At 39.5% G+C, this 27,102-nt stretch overlaps 1 protein-coding gene across 1 annotated transcript in view; it reads left to right on the top strand.

Annotated features, from left to right (window-relative positions):
- The window catches only part of TMEM132B (transmembrane protein 132B), an 826,908-nt gene that overhangs the window by 376,503 nt on the left and 423,303 nt on the right, over window positions 1-27,102 (top strand). The window contains exon 3 of the mRNA XM_082244082.1: window positions 9,280-9,426. Coding sequence (XP_082100208.1) covers window positions 9,280-9,426 — 147 coding nt within the window. The remainder of the gene's footprint in view (window positions 1-9,279; window positions 9,427-27,102) is intronic.

A 27,102-nucleotide genomic window follows, 5' to 3' on the forward strand; every position in this document is an offset into this window, starting at 1 on the left:
CTGTAGACTGTGTTTTCAGGATGTGGGCTTCCAGGTATCGATTGGAGGACTTAAAATGAACTTGTAGTCACCTTCTTGTACCTGCTATTGAACCACATTGTTGTTATACATACTAATATGCTGAACATCTGACATGTTCACTATAAGGTTAATTTTGATTTTAGAGGCTGCTATATGTGAACGGTGTACTACCTTCGTTTGCAATTATCATAGTAAGTCTGTTAGAAGAAAAACAGATGGAAAAGGGGACATGAAGAAAAAAAGTGTGTTGCTATGTTTTGTATAGGATAAATTACAAATACACAGCTGGTAATGTAGGAGGTATGCTTGGATTCCAGGATTTCAAAGAGTCTGGCCCATCTACACCCTCTGCTGTTCCTGCAATCATTCCTTACAGGTTGTAGGAAAACACTGGCTCCTAACATCACAACTTCATTGCACATACAGTATATCCAGTTCTGGTATGTTTACAATTACCTTGAGCTATACCAAACTGCAATAAATGTTTACTAGAATTGTGGAAAACCATCAGCAGGTAAAATTATCCATTTATATCTGCCTGTACCCATATGGAAGAAAAAAATATTTACAATATATTTAGGGAAAAAATTGTAGAAATGTATTGAATACGACCAAAATATTTGGGAAAAATAAATTAAAAATGTTTTTTTTAAATATATTTTAAATATATTTTTCTTCCATGTGGGTACATTTTATTTGTTATTGCTTTAGGCTTAGTAAAGATATTACATTTATGCAGGCATGGTTTCTGCTGATTATGTCTCCTCATCTACTTCAAATTTTCAACCAGCCATTTGGTAAAAAAATATTCCCTAACTTACTCTTTTATGTTAAATTAAAGTGGTTATATAACCAAAACATTTTGGGAGGATTCACTTCTCTCTGTTTGTCCTGGTTACTATTGTCACCAGGACAGGAAACCTAAAGTTATAAATATGTAACCAAAACAGAAATAGAAATTAATTCTTACAGCTATAACGCCTGTTCTGGTGACAACTGTCTAAAAGGTGAAATCCCGCTGTAGTGATCTCCTGTTGCATCTCCAGGACAAAGTGAAAGGAGATCTTCTTAGTAATAATGGATCTAATCCCTCCCTTCCTCACCTGAACGTGGTAGTATGATCACCCATTTATAGAAGTATAAAATTGAAGACTACCTCTCTGTTGGCCCAATTCCCTAAGCCATAACACATGTGCTATTTCCTATAGTGAGCAGTACTTCCAACCATCAGAAGGGTAGTTTAGGCTCTTATTGGCTTTCCTTACTGAAAAAAAAAAAGTTCATACAGCTTAGTGAATAAAGTTTCATGTTAGTTAAGAAAATTACAAGGGTTGTATTAATCTTTTTTGCTGTGTGATAGAAACCTGCATTATGCATCCCATTCACTTCTTCATTCGGGGGTGCTTAGTAGGACCTGCCTTCTGCAATCACATAATACTTCCCAATATTGTAATCAGATATATAACCGGAGGTAAAAAAATCATATCACCAGGACTTGATATTTCTCTAGATATTCTGAATAAACACTGTTTCCGTTGTGTTTAACTGAGGGGGCAAATGGAAAAAGAAATATAGAAGTTAGCATCTTCATTTAAATATAGTAAAATCAGGGTTATACCTTAAAAGCAGTATAGTAAGTTTTTTATTGCTCATTTTTTTCACTTTCACTAACTTCTTGAAATATTCTGTAATAACATAAACATTTAAGATGTTATAGTTCCTAAAATTATGATTGCTGATATCACCTGTGTCTGCACAGCAGTAACCTTGCATGCCATTGTAGAAGAAAAGTATTTGTTCTGTGATGAGAACCATTACATAGGACATAAATGCAAATTGAAGACTGAGTACATCTACAAATAGAAGTGCTTGTGTGTTGGGTTTGTTTAAAAATATGTTTTCCTAGATTCGTGACAGCATCTAGAAACACTGCCTCTTCAGATTTCCATCAGAAACAAGCAGTGCTTTTTATTTCATGGCAGCTTAATTTTTGCATGGGAACAGGCGAGGAATCTCTGATTATGGAGCTGCATTTTAAATATATTTAGTACAGTGAATTTTTTTTTACCAATTTGCCTTTCAGTTTATAAGAGAAACAAGAAATATGTTTTAAACAAAACGTGTCAACATGGAACTAACATTTAAGCGTCCTTTGAAGGTGTTGCCTTGCCATAAAATGGATACGTATGCCGCCACATGAGATAAAAAACGTCCAACTGTGTTAAATTATAGAAAAGATATCATTTTACTATAGTGCTTTAGGAAAACGCTGCTGGAGTCAAATGGTTGGACCACCGAAACAAGTAATTATCTAAAGGCAATTTTGAAGGATGCTCTTCCTGGTCTCTCCCCGTGGAAGCTTCGCCAATGCTGTACTTTATTTGCTTTACCTGTCCTAGGGTGTAATGCCATGGGTAAAGGTTACTGCAGTAAAAACTCTCAGCTTGGTGAGAAAGTGGCACTACTTTGTTAAGAGAGATCTTGGGTGACTGTAGAATGATAAGAAAAGCTAAAGTCTGCTCATTTAAATGCATTATGGAAATGTGAGCTGTCAACACAAGCATGCCTATAAATATGCTAAACAGTCTCAGCGGTCTCCTGCCAAGGCATAAAGGTGGCAAGGGAAAAAGGTGGAAGTACATGGAAAACAGACAGGAACAGAGCTAACAAAAGGGGTATAGCCTGTGTCTTGCTTTTTAAAAAATTATTCATATTAATAGTGAAAAATAGATTCAGTATAAGAATCTAATGTTCATGGTTATTCTAAGCTGAGCTTATTTTATGGTAGGCACATCACCCATCACATCTGAAACCTAGATAGGATAGATTTATCAACAGGGCATGTTGGAGCTTTTTATACTAAACAATAATTTGAAAATCCTATGAGTCTGAACTATGGTTTTGCTTCATAACAAATACAAAATTCTTTCTTATTTAATGGAAAACTAAAGTCTATTTCCAGTGAATACACATTTTATGTTATTATTGTAAAGTTTACTTGAAAGTAAATTGTGTGACTTCCACATCTATACAGACTGGCTATCCCCTTAGTTTTATGAGGGCATTTGATATATACATTTTTAGATTTGACATTATGACACATTTATAAAAAGAGACATTGATTTTTCTTAAATTCACTAGAAATTCATGATGTTAATAAATATTTATTGGAGGTTATACGTTTTTATGATATTTATTTAGTACAGAGTAAAAGGAAAGGGGGGGGGGGTGGAGTATATATTGGGACTTTATATGAGGTGTGACAATGACATATGCCATGTATATTTACTGTCAATTACAGACAAAAATATATGTGAAATCCAATATTTATTAGGAAATCAATCACAAATTGTAAATAAAGGTAGTACATATTGTAAACAGGGTAAAACATCATGTTTAAAAACCAGTGGTTCCCCATGCACGTCCCAAGATTGTGAGCTGAACTATATTTAGATTGCACCGCTCCTGAGGAAGTGAAAATGATGTCACGAAACGCGTCGAGCAATACAGTTGCAATCGTTTCTGTCAATGCATGTGTCACACATATCGGTTTTACCTATCATCATATATTCTATCTTTAACGAGGTCACTCGCTAACAGCTCACGATGGCAATTCCCACGTCAGTAGGTTGTGACCATATCTATGATTTTATGTTTTTTTCTTTTTATACATATATATGGTTCCAACCATTATATTTACTGCATATTTCTTACCCTGACTGATGTTTTTGTATGTTTTTTAAACATGATGTTTTGTCCTGTTTACAATATGTAATACCTTTATTTACAATTTGTGATTGATTTCCTAATAAATATTGGATTTCACATATATTTTTGTCTGTAATTGACAGTAAATATACATGGCATATGTAATTGACCAATATAGCGACACACCTCATATAAAGTCCCAATATATACTCCCTCCCCCCCTTTCCTTTTACTCATATGCATAGGGATGGAGGCACACAGTATCATGTGCCTAATTTAAAGTCCCACCTGTTTTCATTCCTTTATTATTTAGTACAGAGTTATTTTGATTATATACATACTTTTTTTTTTAACTTTGCAAACATGTTCTTGAGCCAAAAAATAAAAATATAACCCTCAATTATTAGTAAGATAACATTAGAAATTGTAAATAAACATAGCATATTGTTAAATCAGGGCTGTTTGTTTACAGGACCCTGTTACTATACTTTAAACTTCTGCAGGCCTGTCACCGAACCACACTGCTATTATACCCATGATTACCACACTGATATTTACTGCACTGATATTAATCTTTATTATTATTTTTTTTTACTAGTAATGGCTGCGATCAGCGATTTTTTGCGGGACTGCCACAATGCGGTGGACAGATCGGGCACCTAACTTACACTTTTGACACTTTTGTGACATTACTACAGTAATCAGTGCTAAAAATATGCACTGTTACGTTACTAATGGCACTGGCAGGGAAGGGGAGATCAAAGTGTTAAATGTGTACTTAGGGGATGCTTTCTAACTGTGTGAGGGATTAACTTACTGGATGAACACAGATAAATAGGAGGAACATAGGATCCCTGTGTTCATCACTGACAGAACATTGGTCTGCTGTGTTTACATCACTGTTCTGTCTCCATGGGGAGCAACCCGCTGATTGGCTCTCCCTCTAGCCAATCGGCGTGCCCCTACTAACTGCTACACAAATGATAAACAGGTACATAATTTTGTGTAGCAGAGCTGACCTGCCATTGTATAACTATGGCGGCTGGTCGGCAAGTGGTTAATTCACCTAAACAACATCATGACAGAATGAAAGTGATATTAAAAACTTAAAAAAAAAAAATAACAAACGGTTTGTGCAGTGGTTTGACACAGAGCAGCCCCGATCCTCCTCTTCTGGGGTACCCTGCCAGAGCTCCTGGCCCCTCCCTCCTGCTAGCAAGCAGCTTGCAATGGGGGCATCCCAGCAGGCATGCTCCCAAGCTGATACTTCCCATGTCCATTTACACACAGAGCTGCAGCTCGGCCCTGCCCCCTCTCTCTTCTCATGGGCTCACTTGCTGTGATTGGCAGCATCCAATGGCTTCCACAGCTGTCCCAGCCAATGAGGAGGGAGAGACCCAGCAGAATCGTGGCTCTCCGTGCACAGTGCTGAAGAAATAGTAGGCTCAGGTATGTGCTGGGGGGGTTGGGGGGGCTGCTGCACAGAGAAGGGTTTTTTTTACCTTCATGCATAGAATACATGAAGGTAAAAAACCTTGAGCCATTAGAACCACTTTAAAGGTTTGTTTTGACTAAACTTCCTCAAAGGTGAAATCAACACTTTTGTGACAAGATCAATTTCACATGGACAGAATTTTACATAGACATGCACAAAATCGAAATCACTCTACTCATACCTAACCAGACTCACTCTAATGGTGCCATAGGAGGAACAGCAACAATTAACCTATTACTTAGATTAAAATAAATTACTATGACTCACAGACTTGCATTGTGGTAACAAATGGCCGAGGCCTTTTATTTTAAAGTCCTTTACATAAATGTAAACATAGTTCAGCCCTAGAGCTCGAACTATTAACACATACTTAACTCAATACGTAACTTAGCCCTAAGTCCCCGTTCACACTAAGGCGACCTGTGAGGCGACCTGGTCGCCTCACAGGTCGCCGTAGGTCGCCTCCCATAGGGAAGCTGCGGACCCGTTCTAATAGGAGCGACACAAGTCGCTCCGACTTAGAAAAAGGGTCCGGAGCTTCTTTGGGGCGACCTGGAGGCGACCGTCATAGACTTTAATGTTATGAAGTCCGTGGCGGCCGCTCCGAGGTCACGGCCCGCTGCTCGCACCGCGACCTCGGAGGTCGCGGTGCGAAGTAGCGTCGCTTGTATGTGAACGGGCCTAAAGTCCAAGTTACCCATTACTTTTTGTTAATAACTTAAACACAAAACAACCTCAGCAATGTCAACAAACAAAAGAAAGAGACAAATAATACCGACATAGGGGTGGGAGGGCGGGACAAACTCTTGGTCTGCTCCCGCTGACTGATGCTACTATCGGATTTTTACCTTATTTTTATAGGTATTCAAGGTTTGAAATATTGTAACTATTAGCCAATCTTCCTGTCCGTTTTACTAACTGTCCAATCCTTGAAATTTAAAAAATTTGACCTATCAGCATTACCCGCTTAACTGGCCAATCCTATTATATTATTGTTGTCCTGCTATGACCCCATACATGCATGGCCAGTATTTCAACCCACCATGCATTTTCATTCCTTCATTTCTTACCCCATAGAGCAGCAGGGAAACTGTTACCTTAGTATATTTCTTGAGTGTACCCAGCAAACTCCATGCAGTCCTGGTTGTGACTGGAAGAAGATATAACCCGTTAGATTGACTGATGAGAATTGTAGCAGTGGACCAGCTGAATAAATCTATTTTATGGACAAGAAAATATAAAAGTCAGGAAGAATGGTGACAGCCTGAATAACTGATACAGTAAAATGGAATGTTGAAGCTCTGTTTCATACTTTGGCGCTGTTTAACACTGATAGAATATTACTGTGAAAACATAATTTAATTGTTACTTTGGAGACATTACAAGTCAATACTGAACATACCTTTGTTTTAAAGTCTTTGAAGACCACAAATAGGTTTCCTGCATGCATTGCCAAGAGGCCACATTCCTGTTACAGAAAAAGACACAGTTTCTATTCTACATAGATGATTTACAGGTTTGGGGTAGCATTACAGTAACTATATCATTAGACAGAGCAGGAGAAACAGCTTTTGTATCTTTTCTAAATCTGTTATATGTTTGTGTTTCTCCAAGACTCCAGTGGCCGTATCTCTGGAGGTACCAGATATCATTTCTGCTTTAATCATACATAAAGAGATCTAATCAACTGAGAAAGCTTCAGTCAGACCCTTAGATGATCCTTCCTTTACTTGACAGGCACATCCCTATTTAGTAAATGTTAGGTGACTTCCTAGCATTATGGGGTACAAGATGATGTCCATAAAAAAGTGGGAAAACTTTTTTGACATGATGGATTCCTTGCAGAACCAGCACTGTTATCCTGAGGCTCTCAAACACATTCCTTCCTATACACCATGAAAATTCTGCACAATATTTTGTTTTTTTAGAAAGTGGCTCTCTTTAGATCAAACAAAATATTCAAGCCCTCAAAATAAGCTCACCCCTGTGGAGAATTCAATAGTAGCAGGCTAACTACCCTAATTACTCTTTAACCCCAACTGAGTTATGGTGTTTTACCTCTAACAGTAGCATGAAATCTTCATACCTGGGCACCTGGATCAATAATGGACCGCTGCTATCTGTGTGTGAGCAAGATGTCTCTCTGCAGACTGCTCTAGCTGGGTATCAACACATGGCCGTGTTTAAGACTCGTGTGCACCACGACTTCGGCGCGACTTGCACGGACTTCACATAATGGAAGTTAATACAAGTCGCTCCGATGTCGCCCCGAAGTAGTACAGGAACTATTTTCTAAGTTGGAGCGACTTGAGTCGCTCCTATTAGAACGGTTCCGTAGCACTGAATGGACAGCGACTTGTCAGGCTGACCAGTCGCCTGACAAGTCGCGGTAGTGTGAACCGGGACTAAAACCTTCTAGTTATCTTTGGAATTTAACATAACATTTCAGTTGGGCGTTAAGTAGAACAATATAATAATGGTTGTAGCCATATGATCTGCGAATAGAGAAAGGATAAACAATTGGCTTACATTTTAAATGCTGAAATGTCTGTTTCGGATATCTTTTTAAGAGATCCTGTCAGGGTTCTATGTGTCATTAATTGTATTTTGTTTTAATTGGCACTCCCAAATTTTCTGTCGGTCTGACTCCTTTATCATTTCCAACTTGGTAATGCTGCTTCAGCTGCAGGTACCAAACATTCTCTGGACCTTGCGTCTTTTCCATGTACAAACCAGCAAAGTAATGGGACCATTTCAACAGTCCTTGAGGACCAGTTAATTTAAAGCGGAGTTCCACCCATTTTTAATAGGTTGGATTACATAGATGTATGTAATCCCCTTTAAAACGACTTTTACCAATGGAAATTTTTTTTTTTTGCTAGTAAATACCTTAATTTCTGATTTATTCCTCCTCTCCTCACTTCCGGGTCCGATCGGCGATGACGTCATTCGGCGATTCGCAGTGTGTGCTGGGATGTATTCCATTCCATAAATCTTGCAGTATTACCCAGGAGCTGAGCTGTACTGAGCCGTGACCTGCCCCGCCTCCGCCCCGCCTCCTCTCAGTAAGTTGTACTGTATGCATTGTATTCAGGCCGTTCTCTGCCCCACCTCCGCCCCGCCTCCTCTTAGTGAGGGAGGACTGAAAGCATTATATCCTCACTGAGCTCACTGAGAGGAGGCGGGGCAGAGCACGTCCTGAATACAATGCATACAGTACAACTCACTGAGAGGAGGCGGGGCAGAGGCGGGGCAGGTCACGGCCTGAATACACACAGTACAGCTCAGCTCCTGCGAGATTTCTGGAATGGAATACATCCCAGCACACACTGTGAATCGCCGAATGACGTCATCGACGATTGGACCCGGAAGTGAGGAGAGGAGGAATAAAGCAGAAATTAAGGTATTTACTAGCAAAAAAAAAAAAAAAAAGTTTCCATTGGTAAAAGTCGTTTTTAAAGGGGATTACATAGATCTAAAGTTGCGAAAATGGGTGGAACTCAACTTTAATGTATCTTGTGAACTGGCTCCTAAATTCTGCAAGTAGAACAGAAATGAGATGCCTGGTTATGATAGTATTAAATGAACACATTCCTCAAGCAGTTTAGTTCACTTACATTTTGCGTCACAAAACCGAGCGGAACAAAGACACGTCAACACTTATAGGATTTAAGGAATATAATGTCTTTTATTCAGCAAGTGCTGAGATGACACAAATATCTCATTAAAGAAAAACTATGAGCTCCGTGGGATACCATAGTTAGTTGTACAAGCAAATTGGGTAATCTTTTTTAACTTTTTATTCTAAGCTATTCATTTTCACTGCATAGAATCCTACAGATATGTAAGCTTGTCAGTCTTTTTCAATTACTCTTTCAGCAGATTTCTTTTGCATGGTTACTAAGCACATCTTGTGGAGAATCAGTCATTAACAATGATCTAGAGAAGGTGTCATACCGCTGAAGTCTTTTTGCATTGTTAGGTTCTTGATGCATTGCTAGCTGTCATCAGAGATGCAATGCTAAATCATTTTCCCTATATTCTTGCTTCTGCAGGGTCAAAGCTGCTCTTGGTGCCAAAGTGATTGCTATAAGAGTGGATGACTCTGAACAGTGGAGAGTTCAAAGACAGATGGAGAATGGAGAAAAACACACAACTGTTACACTAGACTGTGTGCGGCAAACACCTTTCATACAAGGCAGGTAGGTTTTCCAAGGAAAGAAAAGTAAAAAAAGGTTGCTCAGGTGCTTTGTCATATTTGCACGGATGCTAGCTATCATCTTTTTAAATTTTGACCAGCTTGATAAGTAGTTCACAGAAGTCTGCACATTTCATCAAGTATATTAGGCCAGTGTTTCTCAATCTCAATCATTTTAGGGTCCTCTCGTTCCTTTCTTGAAAAAGTGAGGCCAACTCAAGGCTTCAACAAAACTGATTGAAGCAAACTATACAAATGCTTGGCAAAAACTTACTGTACTCACTGTTCTTATACTGTACAAGCTGAAGCCCTTGTCAAGTCTTTTGAAAAACCAACAACACAAAAAGTAGCATGTTTAATTATTTGGTGAATTGATACAAATGGGACTAAGACACATAATGAGCACCATGTCATGTAATGTGCAATCAGAATGCTTGATTATTATTATTTTTTTTACAAAATGGAATGTTAAATCTGATTTTTTGTAGCTAGGAAAACTCTTTTTGTGCCTATTTTTTTTATCACCAGTCATAAATATGCAACTTTTAATATAAGCTCAATTAAGGTTTGGGTTTAAATTAGCTGAAATATTTACATGCATCAGCACAAAGACATTCAAACTTGCAGTTTGAGTAAAGCAGCCACAGTCTGAGTACAAAAGCCTGTCTCCTGCCAGCTTGCTGCAGAGAAGGACCTTTAGTTCTCTCGGTTATATGCAGTAGTCTCTCTGTAGAGGTTCGACATATGTCTTGCTGAGTCAGATCTTCCCCTTTTTCAATCAATAAAGCTCACGCTCCCTGTTGATTGGGGAACTCTAGCTCTTACTCAGCAAGGGGTGAGTTGGACCTTTGCAGGAAGACCACTGTTTCCATGCAGAATGCATGGGTCCTACAACAAGCTGACAGGAGTCTTTTCTACTCTGTGACTGTTTTCTGCAGAAATTGAACTGTAAGACTGTCGTTTTGGTGCACAATGTATATAACTCATTACAACATAATGTTCAATTGAGCTTTTGTTTTTTACTGGAAAAGGGAATCAGTATTCTATTATATATGTTTGTCTGGGAAGATCACTACTTGCTGGGGACAAGCAAGCTATAGACTGCCAAAAAACACAGACTATATTTTAGGTTCTACTTTTCCACTTACCCTGATTGTACACTCAAAAATTATTTTACGGACCAATATCTACATATCTATTTATCATTCTGCAACAACTGATTAGAGCTAGATCTTTAATTGTCAACACCTTACATACTTTTTTTTTCTATTACTTGGGGTCTTTTTTTCCTATTTTTAAATTGTAACTTTTATCTTGGGGTTATTAGAGCTTACAGTCTTTTCAAGAGCATCCTTTTTCACAGCATCCTTTGAAAACAAAATGTAAAAACATTGTGCACCCAATACACAGAACACCCTAACCCTAAGTGCATCTTATTCCCCTGCCATATCCTGAAATACCCAGTTTTTTTTTTTAAAATATCAGATCTGTAGTTATTAGGTATGGCCCTAGGACCAGGGCAACACATGAATGTGACCAGGTAGAGTAGGTTAAAATGTAAAAACACAAACAAGGTGGGTGTTTTGCTATACTAGAAATGTAAGTTGATTGAAGAGGAAAAATGTTGACACAGAATGCACAGAAAATCCTATTTAAAAAAAAAAAAAAATTGAGTCTCAGCTCTTTTTGGATTTAAAGGTTGTGACATCTGCACAACAATCCAAGTCCCAGAAGACTGAGAGTAATTGGCACAGTAGCCACCATGTGTTTTATTAGAAACACACGCTGTTCACAGCATGCAATTCTGACCTTTTAAAAATAAATGCCTATATCGAACGCTGTCACGCCCAAACAGGAATGTAACAGAGTTTACAGTACAATTCACTTGTGGAATACTCCAATTAAAAGTTTCAGAGTCACTGGCTTTCATAAATGACTCTTAGCATTCCTTCATAGTTGCAATCATAATTTGAGAGTCGCAAACAGCAAATGCGGCCATCTTTTCTGGACCTCGAAAAGGGCACTTACAGAATTCACACAACCAATTAAATAATTTGAAAGGTGTGCTGAAATGGTGTTGAAGTGTCTTTTTATTCTTCAGTGGACTCTCCCTAAATGCTAATTAATCTAACTATATGTATGTTACCAGAGGGCACAGTTTACCTATTCCACAGCCTGAACAGAATGAACTTAATGATTTGACAGACACCAAATGTAAAATAAATCCAATGTGTGTCCCTGAGGTGTAATGAATCTGATTAGCCTTCAGAACTTTGTAAAATAGTATGTTGGCGTCTAACTAATTGGAATCTTTTGATATATCATTGTAACCACTTTAAAGTGCTTTGAAAAATATTGGTCCCCTTCCTAATTTATTTTTTTTTTTTTTTGCATTTTTGCCACACTTAAATAGTTCAGATAAGCAAACAAATTTTAACTGTACACAAAAGACAGCACTGTATATAAATTTAACACCATTACAATAGGAGTTTTGGGTGATGGATAGCATTGAAAGCTCGGGCTGTACTAAAATTCAGTCTCAGTTCAAATAAAACCAGACTTACAGATGTGTATTACTTCTAGACTGTTTTACCGCCAGGATTTGACAGCCATTTACATTACTAATCTCTTTCAGATCTTAAACTAAGTAGGGTCTGACGTTTCTGCATTCCTTTTTAGCAGATCTACTTTGAGTCAATAGGGTTGATTTACTAAAGGCAAATAGACTGTTCACTTTACAAGGGAAGTTGCTTTCTGCAGAGTAATTATCCCCAAAGCTTAGTGAATGAGGTGATAATTTGTTAGGAAAGGGAAAGAAGGGAAGGAAAAAGAGCAGGAGAAGTGCCAGGTAAAAACAATTTTGGCAGCAACACCGATCTTTTATTAGCTAAATGTGTATAAGCCTTTTGTTTTTACAAGGGCAGATTTCCTTTTGACGGCTCGCAGCTATCAGAGATCCCTGCATGTACTCATGGTGGGGCACGGCGGGGACAGATGCCAATTAATGATCTCGCTGCAAGTGAGAGATATAGGTGGAGCTGCCTACACTGCCAGAAAGTACTAGATCAGGGCTGGGTAGGTGAGATGCAAGGAAGCTTTTGAGGGAGAGGGGGGGAGAGATGAGGGTTGTGGAGGGAGATGTGTACAGAGGTGGGGGATGGGGGAGAGTGAGGCAGAGGTCAGAGCCGAGGGTTGAGGGGGGGACGTGCGATTGGACAGCCTGTGAAAGAGAACTGAACCCTGCACTTTGTCACTTTGTGCATAGCACACTCCTAAACTCTGCACTGTGTACACAGCGCACCCCTGAACTCTGCATTCTGTACGTAGTGCACTCCTAAACTCTGCACACCATGTACTCCTGAACTTTGCACTTTGTGCATAGCACACTCCTAAACTCTGCACCCTGTACACATGCACTCCTAAACCCTGCACTCTGTATATAGCGCACCCCTGAGCTCTTTGTATGATTGTAATGTTATATAGTAAGGAGAAAGGAATGATAGGGAAGGTTCTATGTGCCATAAAAAGCACTGTAGATTATACCATAGCAATATATATGAAAAGTATATACAAAAAAGGAACAGTGGTCATGGGACTTTAAATGAGGTAGGTCACTTGCTAAATAACAGGATAATATAAAGTCACAGAATAATAATTTATTAAATATTTCATGATTGACACAATTATATAAAAAATTCCATAATACAGAAAACAACAGACATATATAAATAGAGAACTTGACATAAAATAGATTCCATGTATTGATACAATTCATATTATATAGTAAATAAATATATCATAAAAAATATATATCATAAACGACACATAGTCATTCTCCAAATATTATGTCTTCATATCTATGGGCTCTACGCATTTTGTGGATCTGTGTCCACACTTTAGGAGCTTTATTTAAAAATTATATCTGTAAATGTAGGCTTGTACAGGAATACAAAGATCTCATATGTATGGAAAGAATATAACAAATTGCTCCCCAAAAAAAAGAAAGGAATAAAAAAAAAAAAAAAAACAATATTAATGGAATCCTGTAATTACATGTCAGTAACTAAGGTAAACCCAGTAAATATGAGGAAAATGAGAACACTTTGAAGCAACCATCTAACCTGGGGGCTGGGCTGATGCGGGTATAACTATAAGCCAGCTGGTCCACATAGGAGGGGGAAAGGGTGGTTGAAGGAGCCCCGCTGAGGAGGCAACTTAGGACACCAAAGGCAATTCTTGAAAGGTGTAAATAGACATAGTGGCCAAATAATCTAAAGGTATAATATATATGTATAAATGTATAAACAGATAAGGTGATGTGTGCCACAAAGCTGAGGAGAATTCCAAGTATGGAGAAAATGAAGAAGAAAACACCAAATGGTGCAAGGTAATGGTATAGTGAAAGGGAGTGCCATTCTAGCATTGACACTCCCCTTTCACTATACCATCACCTATCACCATTTTTTCCATACTTGCAATTCTACTCGGCTTTGTGGCACACATCACCAGATACCTTATCTGTTTATATATATATATATATATATATATATATATATATATATATATATATATATATATATATATATATATATATATACATATATACATATTATACCTCAACATTTATTATTTTCTTTAGATTATTTGACCACTATATCTATTCACATCTTTCGGAATTGCCTGTGGTATCCTGAGTTGCCTCCTCATCAGGGTTCCTTCAATCCCCCTTCCCCCCTCCTATGTGGACCGACTGGCTTATACCCGCCACGGCCCCGGGCTAGACGGTTGCTTCGAGGTGTTCTACTTTCCCTCATAGTTACTGGGTTTACCTTAGTTACTGAAATGTAAGTAGCAGGATCCCATGAATATTGTTTTTTTTTTTTTGGGAGCAATTTGTTATATTCTTTCCATACATGTGGAAATTACAATATTGTATTCTAATACAAGCCTACATTTACAGATATAATTTTTAAATCAAGCTCCTGATGAGTGGACAGGGATCCACGAAAAGCATGGAGCACATAGATATGAAGACATAAAATTTGGAGATTGACTATGTGTCCTTTATGATATATATTTTTTATGATATATTTATTTACTATTTAATATGAATTGTATCAATACATGGTAATTATCTATTGTATGTCAAGTTCTCTATTTATATATGTCTGTATTTTATCTGTATTATGGAATTTTTTATATCATTGTGTCAATTATGAAATATTTAATACATTATTATTCTGTGCCTTTATATTATCCTGTTATTTAGCAAGTGACCCACCTCATTTAAAGTCCCATGACCACTGTTCCTTTTCTGTATGTACAATAGGGATGGAGGTTTGTCACCGTGTATACCTCAGATCATATCTTCTCTTTCTTCAAGAGTTAATAGTATAAGCTAATAACCCCAATCTTGATCCAGTTGTAGTACAGATAACATGCTCCTAACTTCATTAGATTGTTTCATATTATGGGAATATATTTATTCCTAAAATGTACTCTTTAGGCCTTTATTTTCTAGTCTCAATGAGATTTCTCAGCTTTTGCAATTTGCATAATTTAATTAATCTGGAAATATTAAAAAATGTATCGCACAAAGGGAAGAGCTGAAGTGCTAATTAACTATAGTTGTGCTTTCTCAATGTAATTTAACAGATATGTACAAAACTGTGAAATGTCTGCTAATGGAAGTTCTGTTGCTGGTAACGGGTTTAAATCGGTAATTTAGTAAAACATACATATGGACAGATCGTTGATAATACGGGGCTTTCAATCATTTTAAAACTTTCATTTCAATTTCCTTTTAATTCTTAAGTTACTTTCATGAGCAGAGAATGCAAGCAACAGTAAATGCTATTATAGCTGAATAGTCCTGTTCATGTAACAGTCTGAAGGGAAGATTAAAGGGACACCCCTATGAACATAAAACATTTAAACAAATAAAAGAAACATGGTCTACCAACACTTAGCTGTGTTTCATTTGTGTGTTGCTTGCACAATGTATTGGTCAACAGTAGATAGGAGTGAAATGGTTGGCACGAGTCAGAGCCCAGAACAAAGGGGTGCCCTGATTGCCAAATCACTACTTTACTGCAGACATTCTGTACTTTCATATTAGTAAGGCTGGGTTCACACAAGTCCACCTAAACCGGACCCAAAATCGCATAGGACCCTTTTCAGGAATCACCTGCGGCCACCCCGGACATGTATGAACGAGCTTCATTGAAAGCCGGTCCGATTCACATGTTATGCGAATTGGATGCAGTTAAAAATGCATCCAATTTGCATACATGTGAACCGAGCCGAAAGCTCTTAAAAAGTTAATTCACCTTTATTAACCACTTGCCGACCGCCGCACGACTATTTACTGTGGCGGTCAGCCCCTCATAGGCAAAGCGACGTAGGAGTACGTCGCTAGCCTGTGAGGCTCTAGGGAGCGAGCGCGCGCCGCCGGAGGCGCGCTCCCGCTCGGACACGGACCCCCCGCGCGTGTGCCCGGTGGACCCGATGTCCGCCGGGCACTCGCGATTGTCCGTTTCACCGGGAGAAAGGCAGGCGGCTAATGTAAACAAAGCCACCTGTCATTCTACCCTGTGTAAGAATGGAGATCATACGGTTCTGCTATGTAGGACCGTTGATCTCTGTTCTTACACCAGTAGCCACATCCAATCACAGTTAGAATCACGCCCCTAGGGACACACTTAACCCCTCCCTCTCAAAAAAGTTAACCCCTTCACTGCCAGTGTAATTTTTACAGTAACAGTGCATATGTATAGCACTGATTACTGTAGAAATGTCACTGGTAACCCCAAAAGTGTCAAAAATGTCAGTCAAGGGTACGATCTGTCTGCTGCAATGTCGCAGCCCCACAAAAAAAATCGCAGATCGCCGTCATTACTCGTTAAAAAAAAAACAACAAAAATTACAAAAATCTTTCCCTTAGTTAGTAAACGCAATAACTTTTGCGCAAACTAATCAAAATACGCTTTTTGCAATTTTTTTTACCAAACATATGTAGCATAAAACAAACTGCCCTAAAATGTTAAAAAATTTTGATTTTTACATTTTTTTTTGGGAATTTCATATAAAAAAATGTGAAAAATATTGTTATTTTTGCAATATTGACGCTATTTTTTTGTTTATAGCGCATGATCAAAAAATCGCACAGGTGATCAAATACCACCAAAAGAAAACTCTGTTTGTGGGAAAAAAAGGTCCTCAAATTTGTTTAGATACAGCGTCGCACGACTGCGCAATTGTCCATTAAAGTCACGCAGTGCCGAATCGCAAAATAGGCCCTGGTCAGGAAGGGGGTAAAATCTTCCGGGGCTTAAATGGTTAAAAAATAAAAAATAAATAACTGCCTGTACAGATAAGGTGTGCCTGTAGAAAAACAAAAAACAAACTGTGCAGTTTTGACTTAATCTGAATAATGCCTTTGCCATAGGTGTAGACCATTTATGTAGCCCATGAAGCCTGACTCGAAAACTCCTAGGATGTTGTTAAGAGAGGCCCAGCTGTTACTGTTCACCTTCACCATCATAAGAGTGAGCTCTCAAATGCTCAGCTCAGAGCTACTGTATCAAGAGAGAGAAAGTGCATGCGAGGGTTTGTGATGAACATCAATGCCAAGACAAGGTCATCCAGCGCCCATGGCGAACATGCCAAACTGCGCCCCCCAGGTTGTACATGACCAATCATTTTACCCACACCTGATAACCACACCTGTTCACTATATCTATGTATAGAGTGCAAAGGTCAGGACTGAATAATTTACAAAGTGCAAGAGTCAGAAGCAAAAATAAGAAGAATCAGGAGCAGATAACGCACAGTGCCGGGGTAAGGAATATATTATATACAATGTGCAAGAGCCAAGAGTGGGTAAACTACAGAGCTCAGAGATGAGGAGTACTGTATATACACCCTAGTGCACAGCATTATACCCTATGAGGCATTTCACACCTACATATATACTGAAAACACACACCCACTCACATATATACAGTACAGAAAACCACCAATTTATGTACCTGCCTGACCCAAGTGTCTTCTCTGAGTTTCTTTTTCATAGAAAAGGTTTAAATATCAGGCGCTCAGGAAAAAAAAATCATCTTGCAGTGGGGCCTCCCATACTGCATGGGTTAAATGCTCATTAACTACTTCTGGCCTGAAAGGATTTACCCCCTAATGACCAGGTCATTTTTTGCGATACGGCACTGTGTTACGGACAATTGCGCGGTCGTGCAAAGCTGTACCCAAATAAAAGTGATGTCCTTTTTTCCCCCCCACAAATAGAGCTTTCTTTTGGTGATATTTGAATTTTTTTTTTTTTTTGCGCTATAAACAAAAAAAGAACGACAATTCTGAAAAAAAATATATATTTTTCCACATTCTGCTATATAACATTCCCAATAAAAAAATGTAGCAATCAATTTTTTTCATCATTTTAGGCCAATTTGTGTTCTATTACATATTTTTGTTCAAAAAAATCCCAATAAGTGTATTTTGATTGGTTTACGCAAAAGTTATTGCGTCTACAAACTAGGGGAAAGATTTGTGTCATTTTTATTTGTTTATTTTTTTTACTAGTAATGGCGGCGATCAGCGATTTTTAGCAGGACTGCGACATTGCAGCTGACAGATCGGACCCCTAACTGCCATTTTTGACATTTTTGGGGGGACCAGTGACATTACTACTGTAATCAGTGCTAAACATATGCACTGTTACTGTAAAAATGACACTGGCAGGGAAGGGGCTAACTCAGGCGATCAAAGAGTTACGTTTATGCCTAGGGGGTGTTTTCTAACTGTGAGGGGAATGGGCTTGTGGAATCAACACAGAGACCTGTGATCCTAAATAGAAGGGTCACAGGCGTTCTGTGATGATTCCAGAGAGAACAATGGTCTGCTTTGTTTACAACAGCAGACCACTGTTCTCTCTCTCCACGGGGAGTGATCGCTGATGCCCGGCGGCCCCGTGAATCAGCTTCCCTGCTGGCTAATGGGGGCATGTGACGTCACAAGCCAGGCATGTGTGCATAGCTCTGATGCGCAGTGGAAAGCCCCATGCCCATACTTTGAGTGCATCAAGGGGCAGGAGGGGGGAGGGGCCAGCCCGCTGCGCATCGCAGCCACCGGGATAGATGGCACCCCAGCACCCACCAAAACCCACCGTTGGACAAAAGAGAAGGGGCAAAATATAAGAGTAGGAAAAAGTAGAGTTACATATAATTTGGAGTCTTATAGTAGAATATGGTGTTACCATGAGAAAGGTAAATCTACATACACTATATGGTCAAAAGTATTGGGACACCTGCCTTTACACGCACATGAACTTTAATGGCATTCCAGTCTTAGTCCATAGGGTTCAAAATTGAGTTGGCCCACCCTTTGCAGCTCCAACATTTCTGGGAAGGCTGTCCACAAGGTTTAGGAGTGTGTCTATGGGAATGTTTGACCATTCTTCCAGAAGCGCAATTGTGAGGTCAGGCACTGATGTTAGACAAGAAGGCCTGGCTCAATATCTTCACTCTAATTCATCCCAAAGGTGTTGGGGATGAGGGGATCAGGTTGAGGTCAGGACTCTGTGCAGTTCCACTTCCACCCCAAACTCTCTCATCCATGTCTTTATGGATCTTGCTCTGTGCACTGGTCCAAATCATTTGGTGGAGGGGAAATTATGGTGTGGTGTTGTTTTTTAGGGGTTGGGCTTGGCTCCTTAGTTCCAGTGAAGGGAACTCTTGGTAGACGTCAGCATACCAAGACATTTTGGACAACTTCATGCTCCCAACTTTGTGGGAACAGTTTGGGGCTGGTCCTTCCTGTTCCAACATGACTGTTCACCAGTACACAAAGCAAGGTCCAAAAAACAATGTATGAGCAAGTTTGGGGGTGCAGGAACTTGGCTGGCCTGCACAGAGTCCTAACCTCAACCTGATAGAACACCCTTAGGATGAATTTGAGCAGACTGTGACCTAGGCCTTCCCATCCAACATCAGTGCCTGACCTCACGATTGTGCTTCTGGAAGAATAGTCAAACATTCCCATAGACACACTCCTAAACCTTGTGGACAGCCTTCGCAAAACAGTTGAAGCTGTCATAGCTGCAAGGGGTGGGCCAACTCAATATTGAACCCTACTGGGATGCTATTAAAGTTCATGTGAGTATAAAGGCAGGTCCCATTGCTTTTGGCAATATAGTGCATATATATATATTGCAAGGATCTGTACACAATTCCCGGAAGCTTAAAACATCCCAGTTCTTGCATGGCCAGCATACTCTTCGGACATGTCACCCATTGAGCATGTTTGGGATGCTCTAGATCGGCGTATACGACAGCGTGTTCCAGGTCCTGACAATAATCATCAACTTCGCACAGCCATTGAAGAGGAGTGGACCAACATTCCACAGACAACAATCAACTCTATGCGAAGGAGATGTGTTGCTCTGCGTGAGGCAAATGGTGGTCAGACAGATACTGACTGGTTTTCGGACCCCCCCAATACAGTAAAACTGCACATTTTAGAGTGGCCTTTATTGTGGCCAGCCTAAGGCACACCTGTGCAATAATCATGCTGTCTAATCAGCATCTTGGTATGACACACCTGTGAGGTCGATGTATTATCTTGGCAAAGGAGAAGTGCTCACTAACACAGATTTAGCCAGTCCAATAACAATATTTGAGACATATAGGCCTTTTGTGTACATAGAAATAGTCTTAGATCTTTTAGTCCAGCTTCTAAAAAAATTGGGGCAAAAACAAAAGTGTTGTGTCTATAATTTTGATCAGTATATATATATATATATATATATAAATATATATATATATTTATAAATATATATATATATATATATATATATATATATTTATAAATATATATATATATGAAAAGGGTTTAAATACCAGCGCTATGGAGTTTCAGTACTTTTTGGACTAAAAAATGGTGGTGTAAGCTGCCCCCAACCTACCACTGAGGTAGTAGAATGGTAAAAAGTGCAAGTGATGTTGGGACCGGCGCTACCACATAAATATTGTGTCTGTGCAATTCCATACACTGTATAATTCATATAAAACATATAAAAGTGCATATAGTGCTTAAACCAAAGTGCTGCGTGCTGTAAACCTTTTATATATTCGCATGGGCTGTGCTCAGTGTACCATATAAACACATGTATACATATAAAGTGCTGAGTGCTATTGATAACCACGTGTGTGATTGCGTGCTAAACAAAGTTTGGCGCCAGTGGGTGTACCACCAATTGCACCGTTGCTTACCGCACTCTTAGGATGGTGGCTCAGCACTCCCTGGTCACTAGAACAGAAAACAAGCCTCCATTGCGTAGTATATCCTTGTTAGGGTAAAACAACGTAGCATCCACTCACATTTAGGGAGTTCACTATCAGCTTGAGGTGTTCGCCGGGTCGCTTCCGCGTTCCACCAGCTCAAACCACCGTTCCCGGAAGTGACGTACTGACGTACGCAAACCACGCCCTACGCGTTTCGTCATACGACGTCATCTGGAGCGTGCCATCTATCGCTACTCCCGGTCTTTTTATAGGCTGGGTCGGCGCCATCTTAGTGTACTGATTTGAGGCCGGATACGGCGGCCATCTTGGTGCACCCATACCGCAGCCTAAACAGCTTAATTCATCATGTGAACTCCCTATTTGTTACGTGTGCCGTATATATAAACATACATTTTATTTAAAACTTAGAATACGACTCCACATATTTAAAACCCTGTAATATAATACATTATGTTTTGTACTATAATTGTGCGAACCAGTGATGTGTCTGATTTGATCGGGGTGAGCCGATAATCAGTGCTGCCGATAAAAATCATAAATTATGTGAATCAATAGTAAAAGTGATTCAGTGATGATGTTGACTTTTTAATATTTAATATTTAATAGTGGGCCCAAGTGACTGTGCGATTAATAGACTATAAAAATAAAAAATTATAAAAAGTGCCCATACATGTAACAATAATATCGGTGAGATAAAAATCGTACAAAAAATTTTAATTTATTACTAAAAATATATATATAAAAACTTTATAAGACGAAGTTCTCTATACAAGTCCATCCATAGATATAAGTCCATGTTGCTTGTGACTTTGTATTTTCTGGGTTGAAACCCATAATTTATGGGTAAAAATAATAATAATGCAGTTCCAGACGAAAAAATATTAAAAGACTGAAAGATGATACCCAATAGGCTGAAAACAGGATGACGTAATAAATTGGTGAAACTGAAGGTGATAGGATACTTGCAGTTGGTTATTCCCATGAGGAAATCTTTCTTGAAATGAGGAATTTTCAGCGAGAAGTTAAAGGTATAAATATTTTATTATGGTAAAAAGGCTTCACTTCATAAAAAGTCTTGGAAGATGATGAAGTTAGATGCGTTAAAACCTGCATTAAATGCATTAAAACCGCATCTAGAAAGTGCAAAATTACAAAAAATTCAAAAAATCCGACGATGAAACAGGAGTGTGTTGATACTAAAAATATTTCTAAAACATTCCAAAAAGATACTTCAAAAATATTTCAAAAATATTTATAATAAGGAGATTCTAAAAGGGGATCCAAAAAGGTCAAAGGAGGCTCCTAAAAATTAAGGATCCCTTAAAAGCTTGTTAAAACTCTTAAAAAGGCCCTTAAAACTGTACCTTAGAAAAAGCTTCTTAAGGAAGGTGGGTCGGAGAGGTTTCCTTAAAAATCGGTGATGAAACAGTTTAAGTCAATATCGATGTTCAGGCCTTTAGGCTGAAGGGTCTGCATCAGATATATCCACTTCGTTTCGTTTTTAGATACATCTATTCTCTTGTTACTTCCTCTCCAGTTATTCTTTATTTTGTCTATGGCATAAAAAACCATTCCCGTGGGGTTCTTTGAATGGTGAGTCTTGAAATGTCGTGACAGGCTGTGTTTATCAAACCCCTTACGGATATTTTTAACGTGTTCCCTTATGCGGACGAAAAGGGGTCTGGTGGTGCGGCCTACATATTGTAACCTACATGGACATTCCACCACGTAGGTTACATGCGTGCTTGTGCACGTTATGGTATCTTTGATCTCATAGACTTTTCCTGTACTTTGTGCCGTAAAAGATGTTGTTTTTCTTTTCTTTTCCCTTGATGTTCTACACGGTAAGCATTTTCCACATCTAAAGAAACCTTTCAGACTGGTTGGAAGATGTATTTTCTTTGGAGGGTCAATGACATTGTGCACTAACCGATTTCTCAGGTTCGGTGCTTTTCTATAGATGAAAGTGGGTTTTGTGGGGAGGATATCTCTTAAAGTAGTGTCTGCTTTCAATATAGGCCAATGTTTCCTTATAATTTTCTCTAGGGCCTTATGTTGGGTGTTATATCCTGTTAAAAAAGCAAACTCGGTGTTCTTATTTCCATTTGCTCTATTTGGCGTATCCTTTATCAGGTTTTCCCTATCCATTTTTTCCACTATCTTCTTGATATTGATGAGTTCACTGCGTTTGTATCCTTTCTCGACAAACCTATCAATCAATATCTCAGCTTGCGTCTCAAAATCCGTTGGGTCACTGCAATTTCTCCTGATCCTCATCAGTTGCCCTTTGGGGATGTTGCCTAACCACTTGGGGTGGTGGCAGCTATTTTTAGGAATATACCCGTTCCTGACGGTTTTCTTAAAAAATGTTTTGCTGGTGAGTCTGCCATCTTTTTTGGTTAGTTCTAAGTCCAGAAACGCAATATGTTCACGATGAAAATTTCCTGAAAAAGTGATGCCATATATATTAGTGTTGATTTCGTCAAAGAATTCTTGCAAGGAATCCTCGTTTCCCTTCCAAACGATAATGATATCGTCAATGTATCGACGGTAGTATTTCAGCTCATTCCTGGGTATACTGAACACCTGTTCCTCCTCCCACTTCTGCATGAAAACGTTTGCCACACTGGGGGCATACTTAGCCCCCATGGCTACGCCTTTCTTCTGTACAAAATAACTTCCCTTATACCAAAAATAATTGGATTCCATTGCTGTTTTTAATCCTTCTAATATGAATCCAATCTGTGCTTCCTTCATGTTCGTGTGGGTGTGAAGGGCCCAATCCACTGCCTGTAGGCCATCTTGTTGCTTGATGTTTGTATAGAGGGAGTTGACATCTATTGTCACCAAGATGTCACTCGCCTCTATTTCCAAATCTTTGATCTCGGCAAGCAATTGCTTGCTGTCCCTTAGGTAGGATTTACCCACTGGGACTAAAGGCTGCAGGAATTGGTCAAGGTATTCCCCTAACCTTGAATGTACAGAGTTAATTCCGCTTACAATGGGGCGGCCTGGTGGCTTCTTATCATTTTTGTGTATCTTTGGAATATAGTAGATGACTGGGGTCTTTGGTTTCTCTAGGCAAATGTACTTGGCTTCCTTATTGTTTAAAATCCCCAGCTCGTTCCCCTTCTTCACGTATTCATGTAGAGTTTTCTCAAATGCTTGTTTTGGATTTCCCTTCAGCTTGATGTAGGTGTCTTTTGTATTAAGAAGATTCTCCATTTCCTCCTCATAGTCCTTTTTGTTTAGAATCACCAGTCCTCCTCCTTTATCCGCTGGCCTTATTACCACTCCTTTTCTTTTTTCCAGTTTTTTGATAGTATCCCATATGTTTTTTTCTTTTCTGTTCTGAATTTTTAATGCTCTAATATCTGCTTCCACCATCCGTTTAAAGACCTCCAGATTCTCATTGTGAGGATTTTTGGGGTTAAACGTGGAGCGATTTCTCAAAGTCGTGTGTTTATATTCACTGTGCGTGGATCTTTGTGTTTGCTTTTGTTTTAATGTAAAATGTTTTTTGATGTTTAACTTTCTAACATATTTATTGAGGTCTATGTAGGCCTCAAATTTGTCTAGATTCTTCCCTGGGGCATATTTGAGCCCCAGATCTAGTATTTTCAACTCCTCCTCATCAAATTGTGTATCACTTAGATTAAAAATACCTTTGCCTATTGATTTCTTCTCCTTTTTCTGTCGTTTCTTCCCTCCTCGGGTTCCTCGTGGTTTTCGTTTCTGTCTCTTTCTTGATACCGTATTGTATCCTCTCTGTTCCCACGGTGATCCCCTTGTGGTCGTTGTCCTGTCCAATGATCCCCTCGTGGTGGTGCCCGATGCCAATTCTGCTGCCAGTGTCCCCATGGTCTGCGTGGGCCTCCTCTTCCTCGTGGGGGTCTTCCTCTGTTGCCTTGTTGAAAAAAAACCCTCCTAGGTGGGGGTGGTGGCGGTCCTCGATTGTCGTATGAAGATTCTGTGTAATGTTCTAATGGAGCATATCTGTTGTATGTCTCATACCCATAATTGTTAATGGGTGTTCTATTGCCATATCCATTATAGTTGTTGATCGGTGTCCTGTTTTGTGCATTCTGATAGCCATTCCTGGGTGTTCTAAACCCTTGGTTGTATGTATTAGGCCTGGGGGCACCCCTTGGTGGTCTGACCTCTACGTGTCCATGGGTGTTTGCCCTTGGTGTATCATTTTGGGTCCCGACCTCCATCCAGGTATCATCCTCATCTCGATCTTCCGAAGTCTCTCTTGAAGGGGTATTCACTGGGTCCACTTGTACTGTTTGTACCCCATAAACTTCATCTGCCTGCCATCTGTAAACTTCATTATTTTTATAGTCTAAAACATCTCTTTTGTATTTTTTCTGTTTTTTCCCTTGGATCATTTTGTCATATTTCTCTATTCCTTCCTGTAGTGTTTTCTCTTTATCCTTATATTCTCTTGTATCTGCGAATGGTGCTAGTTGTTCCTTGAGTGCCACAATAACCCCTTCCACTTTTTTAAGCTTTAATTGCCTTCTTTTTATGATCATCAGGAGTAAATCCTTCTCACATTTATTAAAAAACGAGAACCAATCATCCATATAAAGTGGATCATTTATGTTGTCATTGGGCGCAAGGTCCCATCTTAGTCTCCTAGGGGTTATTTTTTCTTTTGTGTATTTTTCTAAGGTGGCTATGTCCCACCAAACTCTCAGCTGTTTCTCCCATGGACACGTAGAGGTCAGACCACCAAGGGGTGCCCCCAGGCCTAATACATACAACCAAGGGTTTAGAACACCCAGGAATGGCTATCAGAATGCACAAAACAGGACACCGATCAACAACTATAATGGATATGGCAATAGAACACCCATTAACCACTTTACCACCGGAGGATTTTGCTGTCTTCCGTCCAGGCCACTTTTTGCGATTCGGCGCTGTGCGACTTCAACTGACAATTGCGCGGTCGTGCAACGCTGTACCCAAACGAAATTTACGTCCTTTTTTTCCCACAAACAGAGCTTTCTTTTGGTGGTATTTGATCACCTGTGCGATTTTTACTTTTTGCGCTATAAACAAAAAAAGAGCGTTTATTTTGAAAAAATAACAATATTTTTAACATTTTTTTATATGAAATTCCCCCCAAAAAAGATGTAAAAAACAATTTTTTTAAAAATTTTTGGCCAATTTGTTTTATGCTACATATGTTTGGTAAAAAAAATCGCAATAAGCGTATTTTGATTGGTTTGCGCAAAAGTTATTGCGTTTACTAACAAAGGGAAAGATTTCTGTCATTTTTGGTGTTTTTTTTTAACGCGTAATGGCGGCGATCTGCGATTTTTTTTGCGGGACTGCGACATTGCGGCGGACAGACCGGACCCCTGACTGACATTTTTGACACTTTTGGGGGTACCAGTGACATTACTGCAGTAATCAGTGCTATAAATATGCACTGTTACTGTAAAAATGACACTGGCAGGGAAGGGGTTAATTTTATTGGAGAGGGAGGGGTTAATGTATGCCTGGTGCTTACTGACGTGTAGGGGGGGAGGTGACTGTGTGAGTCATGGACAGATCGGATGTCCAGATATGCTGAACACTCCGATCTGTCACTCCCTGTCACTATGGAGATCCGCCCGCTGTGTTTACACACAGCGGGCGGATCTCCAGACTCGATCCCCGACGATCGGGTAAGAGCAGCGGCGATCGCCGCTGCTCCTCCCCTGGCCCGACTCCCGCTGTGAATGAAAACAGCGGGAGCGAGCCTCCGGCGGCGCGCAAGCGCCGCCCAGAAGGGGGAGTGTCCAATCACGTTAATACTACGTGACTGGACGATAACGAACCACTCTGCCGCAGTAGTATTACTGTGAGCGGTTGTAGAGTGGTTAACAATTATGGGTATGAGACATACAACAGATATGCTCCATTAGAACATTACACAGAATCTTCATACGACAATCGAGGACCGCCACCACCCCCACCTAGGAGGGGTTTTTTTCAACAAGGCAACAGAGGAAGACCCCCACGAGGAAGAGGAGGCCCACGCAGACCATGGGGACACTGGCAGCAGAATTGGCATCGGGCACCACCACGAGGGGATCATTGGACAGAACAACGACCACAAGGGGATCACCGTGGGAACAGAGAGGTTACAATACGGTATCAAGAAAGAGACAGAAACGAAAACCACGAGGAACCCGAGGAGGGAAGAAACGACAGAAAAAGGAGAAGAAATCAATAGGCAAAGGTATTTTTAATCTAAGTGATACACAATTTGATGAGGAGGAGTTGAAAATACTAGATCTGGGGCTCAAATATGCCCCAGGGAAGAATCTAGACAAATTTGAGGCCTACATAGACCTCAATAAATATGTTAGAAAGTT

Source organism: Pelophylax lessonae, assembly GCF_965119305.1.
Source record: "Pelophylax lessonae genome assembly, chromosome: 1".
Lineage (NCBI taxonomy): Eukaryota > Metazoa > Chordata > Amphibia > Anura > Ranidae > Pelophylax > Pelophylax lessonae.